Below are 15309 nucleotides of genomic sequence, written 5' to 3' on the forward strand. Positions count from 1 at the left end.
AGTAAACTTGATTTGTTGGTGAGACAGTGAGACCATGTGCTCCAATTGCATATTATTGACTAATGCAACATGTAAGTACTTAATTAACTATTCCTAGTTTTTTTTAATTTTCACACAAATTCTTGTAAGCGATCCTCTTACAATTAAACTGTCTGACCATATGACTAGACCTGGTTATTGGACAGGGTAGTCCAATGGATATAGGGTTAGAGTCAAGTTAATAGGGCTTTTATTGGACAGGGCTCTTATTGAACAGAGCCTTTATTGGACATGGTCATTATAGCCTTATAGGGTCAAACTTATACTACAATTATTTTGAAAATTAAAATAGTAATGATACAAAAAATTACGTGTATAGCTTTGTATTTACTTGTACTTGCACATGGCTCTTTTGTTTTTCATTTTTCATTGCTCGTTTATTGACCCGCCCACTAATGACCCGCTAATGACCCGCGACCCGCTTTTGACCCGCCCATTATCGAACCGCTAAAAATGACCCTTTCAATACCCGACCCTCTTTTGACCCGCACCGACCCTGACCCGGCCCGCCCGATAACCAGGTCTACATATGACATGTACCCCACTCATATCCAACTGACATATTATTAAATATGGTCTAATAGTTAAGTAAGTGTCACACGATCTGACAAGAGATGAAAAATAATAAAGTATAAAAGCATCATCATTGATAACCCTTTAATTTAATAATATAATCAAAACTTTTAATAATTACACTTTTTTCTTCAAAGGTAATATATTTTGAATACTCACACTAAACCTCAAAAAAATGATTCCTAATCTATTATTTGAGGATCCGTCAATATTCATCAATCAAATTGACTTTTTTTTTCCATCTAAAACAACACTCCCATTTGTGAAAAATAAAAACCTTATGAGAAATTTAATAAAAATAACAATTCGTGTCATTTTTTATAACTCGTTCGATTAGGAGCTTATTTTTACAACACTCTGTCACGGACGGGTCTTTTGACCGCCCGCGCGGCGCCTGAATCCTCGAGGTTTGATCCAGCAGGCCAGCCTACCCCATATGTACAACAAGCATTGTACACAATAGCAGAGGAAATAACACGTAATGATACTAACCTGCACCAAGATACATGCATGCATCAGTAAGACATACATGCTCATGGGAGTTGCTTCATATGGGACACGCTGGACCTTAGCATCGGAAAAATATCAAACACGTGATAACTCGCTCTCATTTGAAACTCTTGCTTGAGCCCAATTGGAAAAAGTCTAATAGTCTAATAGTTGAATGTAATGGTGGTTATTAGCAAATTGCAATTTCATAAGGAAAATGATAATTCAACCAAAAAAAACTCAATAATTTTCAGCTGAAAATGTTCCCTCATTTGATATTATCTGAGTTACTAACTATTTAGTATTTACGTATTTTATTTGCCAAAAAAAAAACTATTTATTTCTAGCTCCTCGTAAAAAATTTGGAACTATGTTAAGCCAATAATTAAAAGTATATGGATTAAGGCAAATACTCAATCATCAATCAATTAAGTCTCAAACGGTCTATATGGAGTTTATAACAAAATTAACACTAATACATTTGAAGTCTAAGACATGAAATCTTCACACATGATAGGTTTCATTACCTATTGAAAATGCAAAGAACAAAAAAACTACTCCGTACCATTTTAGGATACATGAAGACTTGGCTAAGTTTAGCCAATAAAAAAGGGAAATGATTTTGGCACGCCACTGACAGTTTTCCATGCTCTACTCACAAGGGGTTTGCCAAAATCAATTTCCCGACAAAAGACGGTCAATCAGAGCGACTGCTGCGGGTTCTGTTAAACCCTCTTTGCGATGTACCTGCATTTCAGGTAGTCGTCAAACATTTAATCAACAAAAAAAACTGGTCTTTTTTTTTTGACATATGCAAAAGAACTTGTCTCTGTAATGACACCATCATACCAAACCAAACCAAACAAGTTGGAAAACCTACCAGCTTCTGCATGTGGAAGAACAGAAACCTCGGATATTGCATCGTTACTGGTGGTGCTGGCAATATGGAGGGTGTCTGCAGCCGGTGAAAAGACCGCACTACCCCTAAACGGGTGAAATAATCTGTGCCAACGGGGAATCGTAGCTCCTGTTTATGAATTACAATATTTTGGTCATCCACAAGCTGACTAAAGATTAATCTCATGCATTTTCATCAGCAATCAACTCCAATACCATCTTTAAGATTAATGTTAATAAATCATGCTAGAGAAATTCATGGGCTACCAAAATATCATATTAGTTACCTACTGAAACTAAGTTCAGGACTTCAGATTCTTACATAACAACAGTAGTTGTAAAATAAATAAATAAAGTCCCTCTGCTAGGGTTCGCGAAAGTCCTTGTCTAGGGTTAGTGAGTTCCGTCTATTGCAGGTTTGAGAGTGTTTCTGTTCGGGGATTTCTCTGTTAATTCCTCTGGCCACCATGGCTGATGATCTAGTAGATGAATGGAGCAAATTGAAATTGACGGAGGAGGAGAAGATTGTCTTTGGAGAGAATTTTGAGGACGTTAGTGACTCGTATTTGAAGGACCAAATTTCCTTATCTCTGGTAGGGAAATTGTTAACTGTGAAACCCTTCAATGTTGAGGCGATGAAACGGACCCTACTTTCGATCAGGAGGCTTCGGGAGAACGTAGTGGTGCGGATGGTAGAATCGAACTTGTTTGTTTTTCAGTTTTTTAGCGAGCAAGATAAAGATAGAGTTTTGGAGGGGTGTCAAAATCGAACTTCTAGATTCGTATGTTAGATGTTCCGTTTGGTAAGAGGAATCCTTCCTTTGCTTTTGACATGGGGGAAGAACTCGGACTCTCGGAGGGTTTCTGGAGTTTGATGATTCTGATCCGGTTAGCTGGGAAGAATATATGCGTGTGAAGGTAGTTTTAAACATTGACAAACCGCTCCAACGAGGAGTGAAAGTGCCTGGCTCTCATGCTCCGAAATGGATTGGGTTCAAGTATGAACGTCTAGGAGATTTTTGTTACTTCCGTGGTCGAATTGGTCACACTGAACGTGATTGCACCTTTAAAGGGATGGCTAAAGACGGAGAGTCGGAGACCAACTGGTTTATCAATATGGCCCGTTCTTGGTTGTCTCTCCTCATAAGCACATTCAGAGACCAGTTGGGGTTCGTGAGAAAGGAGCGGTAATGGATGGAAAAGATTTCTACAAGGAAACCAAATAGGAAGCACTCGAAGCAGTGTTACAACGATCAATAATCCGGGAGTGGTTCGTCTTGGCTCACCGAGTGCAGCCCGGAAACTGTTATTCGCCTCACCAAAGACAGTTGATGAACAGGTAAAGCACTTGACGCCCTTAGGGTGAAAGTGGCTGCAACCTTGTCACCACCGCCAGGGTAAGAAGCTGCCTGATCATCTAAGCAAGACCCAGTTTCGAGCTGATGAAGAGTTTGTTGAAGAGGCTATCCCGAAACATGATCACCCGATTTTCACTATGGAGAATAGCTTGCAGACTCTGAAGGCAGTAAACGAGGTGCCTGAATCAGAGAGGGCAAGTGTCACTAAGTGGAAGAGAGTTGCACGTCAAATGGTGGGTAGCTGAAGCACCTCCATGAAGGTCTAATAACAGAAGCGGACCTTTAACACTGTTGCTATGGAGATTGATATTGCAGAGGAGTCTTTAGGGAAGCGCTTGAAGAAGTCACCCTTGGAACCATCTGCTGCTACTGTTCAGGCGGAGCTTGGCACGGCCCAGCCTCGCCCTTCCCAATGAGTACACTATGTTGGAACTGTCGAGGGCTTGGAAACCCTCGATCTGTTTCAGCACTCCAGAAATGGTGTGCTTTTCTCTTGCCTTTGAGCTACTTTTTGTCTCGGAAACAATGATAAAAATGTTACGGCTGAAAACTTAAAACTCAGGTTTGGTTTCTCTTGTTCATTTTGGTGTTAGTAGTGTAGGAAAAGCGGGTGGACTATGTTTGTATTGGAATAGCGAAAAAATTACATTTTCTCTTGCTTCTTTTTCCAAGAACCACATTTTTGGGGAGGTGGAAATGGAGTCTGGGAAATCATGGAAATCATGGTTGGCCGGAGGCCGCAAACAAGTTCAAAACTTGGGAGCTGCTTCGCCAACTGTGTGGTGATTATGAAGGTCCGGTTCTCAGTGGTGGTGATTTTAATGAAATATTGGACTATGAAGAGAAGGAAGGAGGCTCGAATTTGGAGAGGCGGGCAATACCAGAGTTTTAGGGAGATGATGGAGGATTGTGAGCTCAGAGATTTGGGGTATGAAGGTAGTTGGTATACGTGGGAGAGGGGGTTGACTAAGCAGACCCGTGTCCGCGAAAGGCTAGATCGTTTCATGGGCAATGCTTCGTGGTGTGTTCACTTCCCCGAGGCCTTAGTCACGCACATGGTATTTAAGTCTAATCACACACCCATCTTGTTAAATTGGGGCTCGAGAAAGACTTGGGTGTGAGATGGTGGTCAGGAAGGCTTGGGAGGACTCGGAGGGAGGTTCAATGGCCGAAAGATTTCATATGATGGCAGGGGCTTTTTCTAGCTCAGTACATTGTTCATGACATTGTTCAAGCCTGCTATGAGGATTTATTTTCCTCTAATAGCCCATCTGATGGGGCTGATTTGGAAGTTATCAATGTTGTTGAGAAGGTCATCACCCCATAGATAAATGAGGAACTCTTGCGTCCGTACTCAAAGGATGATGGCTTTGCCGCCTTGAGTCAAATGCATCCTTGTAAGGCTCAAGGCCAGACGATATGCACATTTTTTTTTATAAAAAAAATCTGGCATAATATTGGAGATGATGTTTCTAACTTTGTGTGTAGTATTTTGAACGGCTCTCGGTCCCCTAAATAGTACTAGTGTTGCTCTTATTCCAAAAGTCAAAACTCCGGTGTGCATGACGGAAATTCGGCCTTATAGCCTTGTGTAATGTTATTTATAAGCTAGCCTCAAAGGTTATTGTGATGAGGTTAAAGTCTGTTATGCCCGGTGTTGTTCTTGGTATTTTTTCTGAGAATCAGAGTGCTTTTGTCCCGGGACGTTTAATAACGGATAATGCTTTGATTGCCCTAGAACTCTTTGATACTATGAAAACAGGAGTAAATGCAAAAAGGGCACAATTGCGTTGAAGTTGGATATGAGCAAGGCTTATGATCGAGTAGTGATCTTTCCTCTGGAAACTATTGATAAAACTTGGCTTTGCAGGTGCATGGGTTGATGCTATTATGAGTTGTGTCACTCCAGTGTCTTATTCCTTTCTCGTGAATGGAACCCCTTGCGGTTCGGTTACTCCCTCCCGTGGCTTACGACAAGGAGACTCTCTTTCTCCTTATTTTTTCATCCTTCTGTCTAATGCTTTCTCGAGTTTGAGTAAGAAAGCTAATGATGATGGTCTTCTCCATAGTGCCCGCGCGAGTAGAGTTAGGCCAGCGATTTCTCACCTTCTTTTGCCGACGACAGTCTTCTTTTTGTAAGAGCTAACTTTCACGAATGCTCCAAAATAATTGATATCCTTAAACTATATGAAGCAACTTCTGGGCAAAAAATTAATTATGACAAAAGTAAAGTCTCCTTAGGATTTAAACCCAAGGATAATTCAATTAGGTACGTCTCTTCTATGGCACATTTGGAACCGAAGAACCGAAGTAGTCATGTAGGGTGCGTCAAATTCACCTGATTTTCACTTATTTTTTCCGAACTTATCTTATCTGAACTTATCAAAAATTATTTTAGTTATAAATTGTACTTGGGTAACACTTACTTTTCCTGAACTTATCTTCCTAAAATAAGTTGAAATAAGGTGAGCAGAACAGAAACGTACTCACTTATACTACTATGACAACATATTTTCCAGGATTGTAATGACGTGATAACTATGTATACTCCCTCCGTATTTTAAAAAGACACACTTTGACCGGCACGTAGTTTTAGGAGAATGAGTTGAATTTATTAAAATAAGATGAAAATGTGGTAGTGGGTGAATTATTTATTATAGTAAAAAGATGATGTGAGTAAGTGTGGGGACCACAAGAAAGAGAAATATTAATATAATTGGAAGTGGGGACCAAGAAATGTCAAAAAAGGAAAGTGTATCTCTTTTTAAAATACGGTCGTTTAAGGAAAGTGTATCTCTTTTTAAAACACGGAGAGAGTAGTTAACATGCTTAGAGCCCAGGAGACCACATTCAATAGATGAATAGATGTGACTACTGGTATCAGAAATGCAGAATGAGATCATTATAGTTATGTGACAATTTTTATAAGTATGATTAGTCAGCAGTATGAATGAAACTGATTGCAATCCTGCATGAAAACGTGAGCAGAACATGTTGAAGAGTTTTGAAATATGAACTACGATAAGGAGGATTTGAATTTACCAAGACTTCTCCCACTATCTTCATGAGTATCCCTGAAGCTGACAAACGACTCCGACCTTCTTAACCTAAAACTGCAAGAAATACACAATGTCAATCTTGCTCTCTTTAAGTTGAAGATGTCAGTTAGTGAGCTACCTAACATAAAACGTACATGTTTTTTATTAGGAAAGAAAAAGGGACCCTAACCAGTTCAGTTACACAAGCCTTCGTTTGAACCACTCCCAAGCATTTCGCAGCTGATGGGGCTCGACCCTGTGAACTCACAAGGTGAGTTCCCCACCAACTCCTCACCAACTTGTGTTGGTTACATAAGACGTACAGAGGTTGGGTTTTTAGAATTTCAGTTTTTGTAAGCATCATGTAATGGTTTAGGTAGTAGAACTTCAAAATTTGCACTTGGAGTTTGAAGAGATACAAACAGAAAGTCTTTCTCTTTTCACACGGCTAGTATTTGATACGATTAATATGTTTACACTACTTACATACTGATAGGGAGCCTGATCAGAGTGATGATGGGTCTGATCGGTTTATTTGATACGATTAACATGTCTACACAAATGAAAGGCACAAATTACAACAAACAAGCACTAGCAATCTTACCTGGGAGTAGACAGCTCTGCAGGCACTAATGCTTCAGTATATTTTAAATGTGGGCTTGGACCATCCTCCATCACTTTATCAATCCATTCTTTCTCTCCTACAATCTCAATAATACAATTTTGCCGTCCCACCAAGACCTTAGGAAGCTTGAGTTTTTTACAATTAAAAACCTCAAATCCATGCAAAGACGGGCAACTCAGTACTTTCCCATCATAGATGCTCTCTAAATTTTGCAAGTCATAAAGCTTAAAATTTGTTAACTTTGGAATAGTTATAGAAGTTGGGTTGGCTTCTGCAGCTGGCTGTATTACAGATTTCATCTTCTTACAGTGTTTAACACATATCTTCTTGAGGCTTTTGAGGCTACCTAGCATCTCAAGTGTAAACAGATAAGTCAGTGCATCAAACCTCGAGACATCCACAATTGTTAAGTCGCGCATGCAACCATCAAACTTCAGTGAGAGTAGCTCCTGGCTGTGCTTCATCAAGTACAGCTCAGATGTTCCTCTGGGAACCCTAATACTACAGTCACCCATTACTACTACGCTATTATCACCAATATCACCACCACTGTAGATACCACCCACGTAAAATTTAAAACTGCGCAGTTGAATTGCACGCTGTTGATCATCTACTTGGTCCACAAATCTATTAAACACTTCTGGATTCAAGAAGGCTAGCTGAAGAACAACCATCTTTTTCAAGTCCAGAAGTTCTTCAATACAAGCACCTGGCCATTGTGGGAATATCAGATTTGACCCCCACACATAACCACCATTTTCTGCAGTAATCAGTAACAATTCTTCCATTTCAGTTAGTTTACCAAGTACTGTAGCCGGGAACACCTCAATTTTAGTTTTAGAAAGATCTAGGCGCCTTAAATTTATCAAGTTGTGCAACCCGTCAGGAACTTGTTCTAAGGGTGTCTCAGAGATGTCAATCACAATCAATCTGTGAAGGTTGGACAAGGAAGGTAGAAGTTTCAGGTTTCTGCAACTACGCAGCAGTAGTGCGTGTAGGTTTGTCAAGCCAGAGAAAGATTTTGGTAGGGATGAGATGCTAGTACGGGATAGGTCAAGGACTCGAAGATTGCGTATCTTGGAAAAGAAATTCTCATGGTGAACTAAGTTCAGGGGGTTGTCTTGCAGCAGCAAAGTAGAGAGTTTATTGCAATCAGGAGAGTTCTGCAAAGCTCTCAACTGATTTTGCACAAGTGAGGCTCTCTCGGTATTGGCGGGCCAATCATAAGCTGACGGAAACTCACCTAGTGATTGTCCACACTTAATGAAGAAATGATTGCCGGACTTAGAAATGGCATCCATCGCCACATGTCGAACCAAATTAATCATCTTTAATGATTCTTCTCCGCTTTCACTCTTCACACTCTCAAGAAGGTGAGCAAATTTAAGCTCGTTCAATGTTTGCCTCCCCAACCTCATGCTTTCTCCTAGAGATGAAATAGGACCTAAAAGCCCTTCCCACATCCAATAGTCTATCAACTCCTTTGGCTTAATCAGATAACCCTCTGGAAATAAAGTACAGTAAATGAAACATGACATTGAAGTCTTTCCAAAGCACTCATAGCTATACTTGAAACAATCAAATAACTCTTGGCTCTTGTTACCAAGTAGAGATGTTGATCTACTCAATGAAAATAACTCATCCTTCCAAGCAGCATCGATTCCACTACCGTAATCATCATGAACTTCACTGAGAGTTTCAGCAAACAACTTAATCGCCAATGGAAGGCCATCAAGATTCTTTACTGCACGCTGAGCGATAGAAACTGTTTCACTTTCTAAATTTACAATGTTAGGTCCTACTTCCCCCTGAAACAGATCCCAAGCCTCAGCCTCCAAAAGTGGTTTTATTTCATAAATTTCTCTACTCTTGATGTTTTTCGTGATCTTTCTGCAGACAGAATAAGTTTTTGAAGTCACTATCAGCTTTGAGCCAGCAACTGGTTCTGGAATTCCAATATCATGGAGAGAAAACGCTTGCCACATAGAATCTAAAACCAGCAGGAATCTTCCTCTTTGCATCAAAGCACTCCTCAAAGTTTCTTTATTAACTGTAGTGCCAGGAAGGTGTACCTGTAACTTGCTAGCAAGTTCTTCTTGAATATGTTTGAGCCCTGATCCATTCTCAACATTCACCCAAATTACGTTCTCAAAAGCTGTCAACTCTTTCAATGCTTTATTATGAATTGCTGCAGCGAAAGCTGTCTTGCCAACACCTGTCATACCATGAATGCACACTATTCCAGCTGTTTCTGCTTGTGAAACCTGCTCCCATATCCTTTTTTTTATTTCTTTTCTAGCATTGCCTACAATGTTCACCTCTGGCTGTATAGATCCTTTGACCTTGATTTCCCGAGAAACGTTTTTACCACTGTCTAGTAGCACATCCAATCCATGATTACTTTCTTCAATTGATTTCAGAGCACCAAATCGGCTGCAAAAGTTGGGTAGCTGCCCACCAACACAATTCTCGTTAAGACGGCTTTCGAGATCCGAAATATTAACCGTTTCTAGGAATTCTCTCGCTCTAGAAATCCATTCACGAGGATCATGCTTAAGCACATCAATCCCATTCAATTTCTGTTGAAGTTCTTGAATCAAGATCTCAAGATTCTGCACTTTAACTTTCAAAATTGATAAATTGATTCTACTTGTTTTATAAGAATTGTAAAAGCAAGCCGTTGAGCCTGCAATAGATGTCAATAATCCAAAAATGGCGGCTCCAAGAGTGATAACTTCGTTCGCTGTAGAAGGAAAACAACGAAAAAGGACAATCATGTTATTATCATAGAATTATAGTAGTATCATGTCTCATCTCACCATTGACAATGATATAAGCTCCAATGACTACAAAAAATTAAGATAAGGTCATGAAGGCGAAGTACCTAACATGGTTCTTTATCTCTCAGTTGTAGCACGTAACTTCTTAAGAGTGAACCTCAGCTCTAGGGAATGCTGTAGATGAAATTCCTTAGATTTCCATTGGTCTCTACCATTTATAAATGAAGTTCAGAATGAAACAAAACACCTGAAAACTGTAGGAGGAAAATATTAATGACTAAAAATAAAAAAAGGTTTAGAAATATGAAGCATACCAATCCATACAAATTGGCAGAAAATCCCACTTCAAAAGAAACATCCAACCGCATAAGACAACTGGTCCCGAGTTACCAGCATCTATTCTAAACGATGAAGATTTAATTAGAATCAACCATAACCAAACAAACATCTGGTTCTAGGAAAACAGTTTTTATCTTTCTGCCATGCATAATTGCATATCAAGGTTAAACAACCAAAAAGAAATTGCCATAATCTGCCTTTACGAGACTACGACAATTTGAGGAAATACCGTTATACAAAAACAGTTGTGGGGAACTACCCACTTCACTGTAACTTATTGCACGATGCAACCAAAACTCCCTTTCTGGTGGTGTAACCGTGTAAGTTGAAGTTCAAGTGTTGACTTGCATGCAGGGCACAACATGCTTCTGTTCGCCCCAAATTATTCCTCTTTCCCCGAATTATGAAAGAAAGTTATAAACTACCCTGTTGCCCCCTCAGCCACTCACTTACCCTACTTATTTCCCTTCCATCTCTTCTCTTTGTTCTTCCTCAACTTCACTCAAAATCTCAAAGCTCGCTGAAGGTTTGAAGCCCATTGAAGAACCAGCTCATCGAGAAAGGTATAGACCCTAATTGCAAATTATGAAATTCCAATTTTGTTGCACTTACGTCCTTCCAATACTCAAAAACAAAAAAAGTTAAGCACAATAGTATTGCATTTCTTCAACATTGCGGACTAGCAGACTACATCTAGACCACATTAAATAATATTTGGTTTTAACTGTGCATTACTCCTACCTTGATTAATGATGCCTCTAAGTGTTCATTCGAAAAGTTTTGTCAACTTTCATTGTACTCTCAGCTTTCTCTTAGTTCCTCTTTGAGAAATAAATAAAAAATAAAAATAATCAAGCCTCCTGTTTCTCCTTTCCCCTTCTGTTTTTTCAAAATTTCCTCAGAAGCTTTAAGATAGCCTAGGGATCTTTCCTATAAATTAAATCGAGGCTTTCCGCAAGCGTCTAGAATCAGTTAAAGGAATTAGGTTATTATATTACTGAAGCATTCCTTAGGTTGAATCTTTTGCCAAGCCCCAAATGAAGTTGCAATATTTTCAAGTCGCAAACATAGTACCAGAATGCAATTATGCATAGATGCTTACGTACAGTCGTACCTTACGTGAAATTCATTTCAAAGGGATATCACATATCACCAACATGCTTTTATTGCATAGCTAACCAAGGAGAAAGACCATTACTGAACCTCGAAATCACGAGGCCACACATCACCAGATGTAACCCCCCCCCCCCCCCCCCCCCCCAAAACATCTTATGCATTCAAATCCCTAAAGATGGCCGTGAGCTGTGCCGGGCCGGGCTTCTGACCGGGTCCACATGTCGTGGGCCTAACCGGGCTGGGGCCGAATTGTATCGGGCCGGCAAGAAATTTTCAAAACAGGGCCCAAGCCCATGGTCTTTCGTTCTAGACCGGGGCGGGCCATCGTGCCTAAGGCTAATTTCACTAAATTTAGCGTGCTTTGTCGAGTCGTGTCGTGCTTTTTCCAAAAATTTAAGTCCCAGGCCCGGCCCACGACTTCGTGCCCGTGTCGGAACATGCTTTTTTCGTGCTCCGGTCGTGTCGGGCTTTTCGTGTCGGGACATGTCGGGCTTCAGGCCGGGCCGGCCCACAGCCATGGACCATGCCTAGGGCTATGCTGAAGAGTTTGTTACTTGGAAACTGCAAGTTGCATCCCCAAGAATACATTTCTTGATCCGTCCAACTTGTGCCCCAGGAGTTGTAGAAATGCCAGAGAATTGCAGATCGGTATGGGAAACCTGATAAGTGGTATGCTAGGGCGTAGGAAATTAGCTAACCCCTGATCCAAATCAGGAAGACCAAATGCTATTTTCCACAAAGAACTTTTAACTCCCTGTATGTTCCTTAAAAGAAAGTACGCCACAAAGAAGAAACTTTGTTTCTATATTTTACTAAATTTAACTAAAACATGAATCCTATGCACTCTCAGTTGCAGAGTGATCGCCCTTCTTTCCGTTTTAATTGTTTTAACTACTCCTATGCACCTTCTCTCTGGTGATCATCAATGTGTTTTAACTACTCCTTAAAAGACATTATCCCCCATAGAAAAAAATCATTCTTACCAGTTACCAACCTCCAAGAACAAACTCACCCATCCTAATAATTAATGTCAAACAGACTTGGAACGCACCTACCAAAGAGAAAAAGATCGAGTTGTATCACTCACAAGCCAAACACGTACATGTTCATCCTAAAACCAATTGGTAATAACTAATAAGAGGACAAATCCTATAATACACCTGGCTGAAATGAAAAACCAAGACTATCCAATTGAGAGAGCTTCAAATGAGCAAACAATGAGTGTGTATGTATCATGTGCAAGTGCAACATACACCTCGCGTCCTCGCCACCCCGTTCTGTATAATGAACATTTCAATCAGAGTTAGGATATGTTTGTTTCAACTTATTTTTACTTGTTTCAGCACAAATAAGTTCATATTAGTTAATACTTCGTATTAGTTTAAATAAATTCACTTAGGTGATGTATTGTTGCACTTGGGAAGTCGTATTTCCCTTGTATTTGCGATTCCCATGTATTTTAACTTCCTAGAGATTGAGCATTCTTGTTTGGTTGAGCATGGGAAGTTCTAATTACCTAAGGAGTTTCACTTTGTATATTCATGTCAATCAAACAACACTAAGTTCAAACAAGCTAATTTCTAGGTCAACCAAACAGAGCCTAACTTCCCTAGCTGATAAAATGGTATATCATTCTCAACCATAGATTCCAATTTCAATTCAAAATATTACTAAATTCTCCCATAAAAGCAACTGAAATTAGAACAAATTATGTTTCAAAGAAATTGAAATAAAATGGGTTATAATGTAAAAGACTGAACTGCAAAAGTACCTTATTCTCGGTATCCAGAACACACTTCTGCCTCCATTCATATGCTAGCTGCAATTTCCACAAAAACAGTAAGAATTGTTGCTAAAAATGACAATTTTTTAGAATTAGAAAAATGTTGATTTTGCAATTCATCAAATTATAGCAGATATGAAATATGGTAGAGGAAAAAGTTGTGTCCGGCGAGGTAAACGCCGACAAATACGACGGCGCCGGCGCCGGCGATTCCGGTGAGTGTATGAAACACATTGATGATTTTGGCAGTTATTTGTAATTGTATTCTTTGGGATTTTGGGTCTGAGAGTTGAGAAAATAACTTAGGTCAATTCTCTCAAAAAAAAAAAAAAGTTAAGGATCTTCGTAATTTTACAAGATTAAACCAACTGGTTTTTATCCCGTACAATGCAAGGATTTTTTAATTTAAAAATTCAGTTATATTGGATATATGTAATATAGGGGATAATACAAAAATATTGGAGCAATAAAATACAATTTATTTTATTTGGAGTGTAATTGAAATTAGAATGTCATTTGACCGAAATAAACTTTAAGGGAAAATAACATAGATTTAATTAAGGTGGAGAAGTGCCTGTAAAAAAAAAAAAAAAAAAAAAAAAAAAAAAAAAAAGAAAAAGATGGAGAAGTGGAAAAAATGAATATAAATAATTATTTTATAATAAAATAATATAAATTAAATTAAAGAGTGAAAATGGCATCATAGTATCTAAAACATTCTGTTTTAAAATAGTAGTATAGAATATTAAAATAAAAATGTGAAAATATTAAACAAATAAAATTAATTGTATAAGAAAAATATATTAAAGATAATAAGACGAAATGATAGGTAAAGAGGGGAAATGAAAAATGAATTTTACAAAAAAATAAAAATAAAATAATGTGACGGTGTTATCATTGTGTTCAAAGCTTAATGTTTTATTATTAGTATAGATATAGATGGTAGAGGATAGGTTAGTAAAATGTGTTTATTCCTAGTCAAGTCTCGTATTAAGCCTTGTTCAACAAAACTAACTGTAGCGGAAAGTTTAGTAAAATGTGATAGACAAACAACAATGGGTGAATCACGCCCCGAACGTATGTATGCATAGCTCATCGACTCGACTTTGTGACTTGTGGATACCCTTTCTATTCTATTTTGACTTTTGAATTATGCACCTAATGTGATTTGAATAATTTTGAGATTTTCCGATCCTTAAGAAAAAAACACATTATCATGCGAAAGTTTGTTAGATTCGTTGCAAGCTTACTTCATTCGTTCACTTTTATTTGCAACGTAACGTATTGACTGCCAATACATAATTTCAGTCCTATCCCTAGTTATTGACAAGTAAAATTATAGAAATGTGACAAGTTGAAATATAAATTGGGACGAATCTAACAAAATCTCACATGACTTTTATTTTACCTTACATATAAATAGCCAAAAGTAAAGGTGTTAAATCGGGTCACTGGATGGACTGTGGGTTGATCCATAACAGTTCGGGCCTATTTAATTCGGATCAAATCGGGTTTGGGTAAAATAGAAATATGTGAAATAATGTAAATTTTCAAACGTTCTATACTAAAAATGATCAGATGAAGCATTACTCAAATTGCGTACCTGTGGGCTGTGGCCAAACCCAGCTCTTCTATTAGAAAATTTTCTCAAAGTTGAATGAATTTTAGTCTTTTTGTAGAAAATGATGACAAATCTTTTTGGAAGTTACTACTTTTATAATGTTGGCAAAACATGATTTTTTTTTTTTTTTTTTTTTGGGATTAATTTAGTAGGAAGATGGTAAGATCATGCAATTAGTAGCTAAGTAGGAGAATAATTTTAAATGATTGTTTTGTAAATAAACTGAATAAAACTGAGAACGTGAAATTATTCTGACAATGATTTAGACATCAACAGAGACATGCATATACTGGTATAATTGATTATATTCACAAATAATGAAACGCTTGTTAATTAGCAACTACGGAGTAGGGGTGTGCAAAAATTCATCCGGGCCGAAAAAATGGACCGGATCGGACCGATATAGACCGAAAAAATAGTCTTCGGGTCGAGAATATCAAATTTCGGTCTTCGGTCCGGTCCGGTCCAAAAACCGATTTTGGACCGGATCGATATTTCCTTAATAAAATATAATATAAATGATTTAAAAATTTAATTCTCTCCTTTACTGTGTTGTAAATATTATTATATTGTGATATATTTTATTTTATCTTACAAAAAGGCCTTAAACAGTTGACTTTTTTTAGACTCCGTATATATTTTTCCTTTTTT

The 15309-nt window shown here is 38.3% G+C and overlaps 1 protein-coding gene across 3 annotated transcripts; it reads right to left on the minus strand.

Moving 5' to 3' along the window:
- Nucleotides 1-850: 850 nt before the first annotated feature.
- LOC110776220 (disease resistance protein SUMM2) lies at nt 851-14703 on the minus strand. 3 transcript variants are annotated; one of them, XR_002530066.2, is made up of 7 exons: nt 13026-13405; nt 9904-10053; nt 6999-9762; nt 6399-6469; nt 1982-2128; nt 1667-1848; nt 851-1104 (listed from the first exon to the last, which is right to left on the minus strand). XR_002530066.2 is itself a non-coding variant. In XM_021980771.2 (7 exons), the coding sequence occupies exons 3-7, from the start codon at nt 9908-9910 to the stop codon at nt 1799-1801; spliced, it is 3039 nt and encodes a 1012-aa protein (XP_021836463.1). In that variant the 5' UTR covers nt 9911-10053; nt 13026-13073; nt 14641-14703; the 3' UTR covers nt 1502-1798. The 3 variants fall into 3 exon arrangements, 2 of the variants coding, with proteins under 2 accessions (XP_021836463.1, XP_056686619.1); XM_021980771.2 differs by lacking the exon at nt 851-1104 and adding an exon at nt 14641-14703 and having other exon boundaries at nt 1502-1848; nt 13026-13073; XM_056830641.1 differs by lacking the exon at nt 851-1104 and having other exon boundaries at nt 1502-1848.
- Nucleotides 14704-15309: the final 606 nt, after the last annotated feature.

This window comes from Spinacia oleracea, chromosome 6 (assembly GCF_020520425.1).
Source record: "Spinacia oleracea cultivar Varoflay chromosome 6, BTI_SOV_V1, whole genome shotgun sequence".
Lineage (NCBI taxonomy): Eukaryota > Viridiplantae > Streptophyta > Magnoliopsida > Caryophyllales > Amaranthaceae > Spinacia > Spinacia oleracea.

What these genes read in the sequence shown, in the direction of transcription:
- LOC110776220 (XM_021980771.2), bottom strand. An exon ending in GCAGAGCTGTCTACTCCCAG is followed by an intron (nt 6,470 to 6,998) that starts GTAAGATTGCTA and finishes TATTTCTTGCAG; the next exon opens with TTTTAGGTTAAGAAGGTCGG. An exon ending in TCTTCCACATGCAGAAGCTG is followed by an intron (nt 1,849 to 1,981) that starts GTAGGTTTTCCA and finishes CCTGAAATGCAG; the next exon opens with GTACATCGCAAAGAGGGTTT.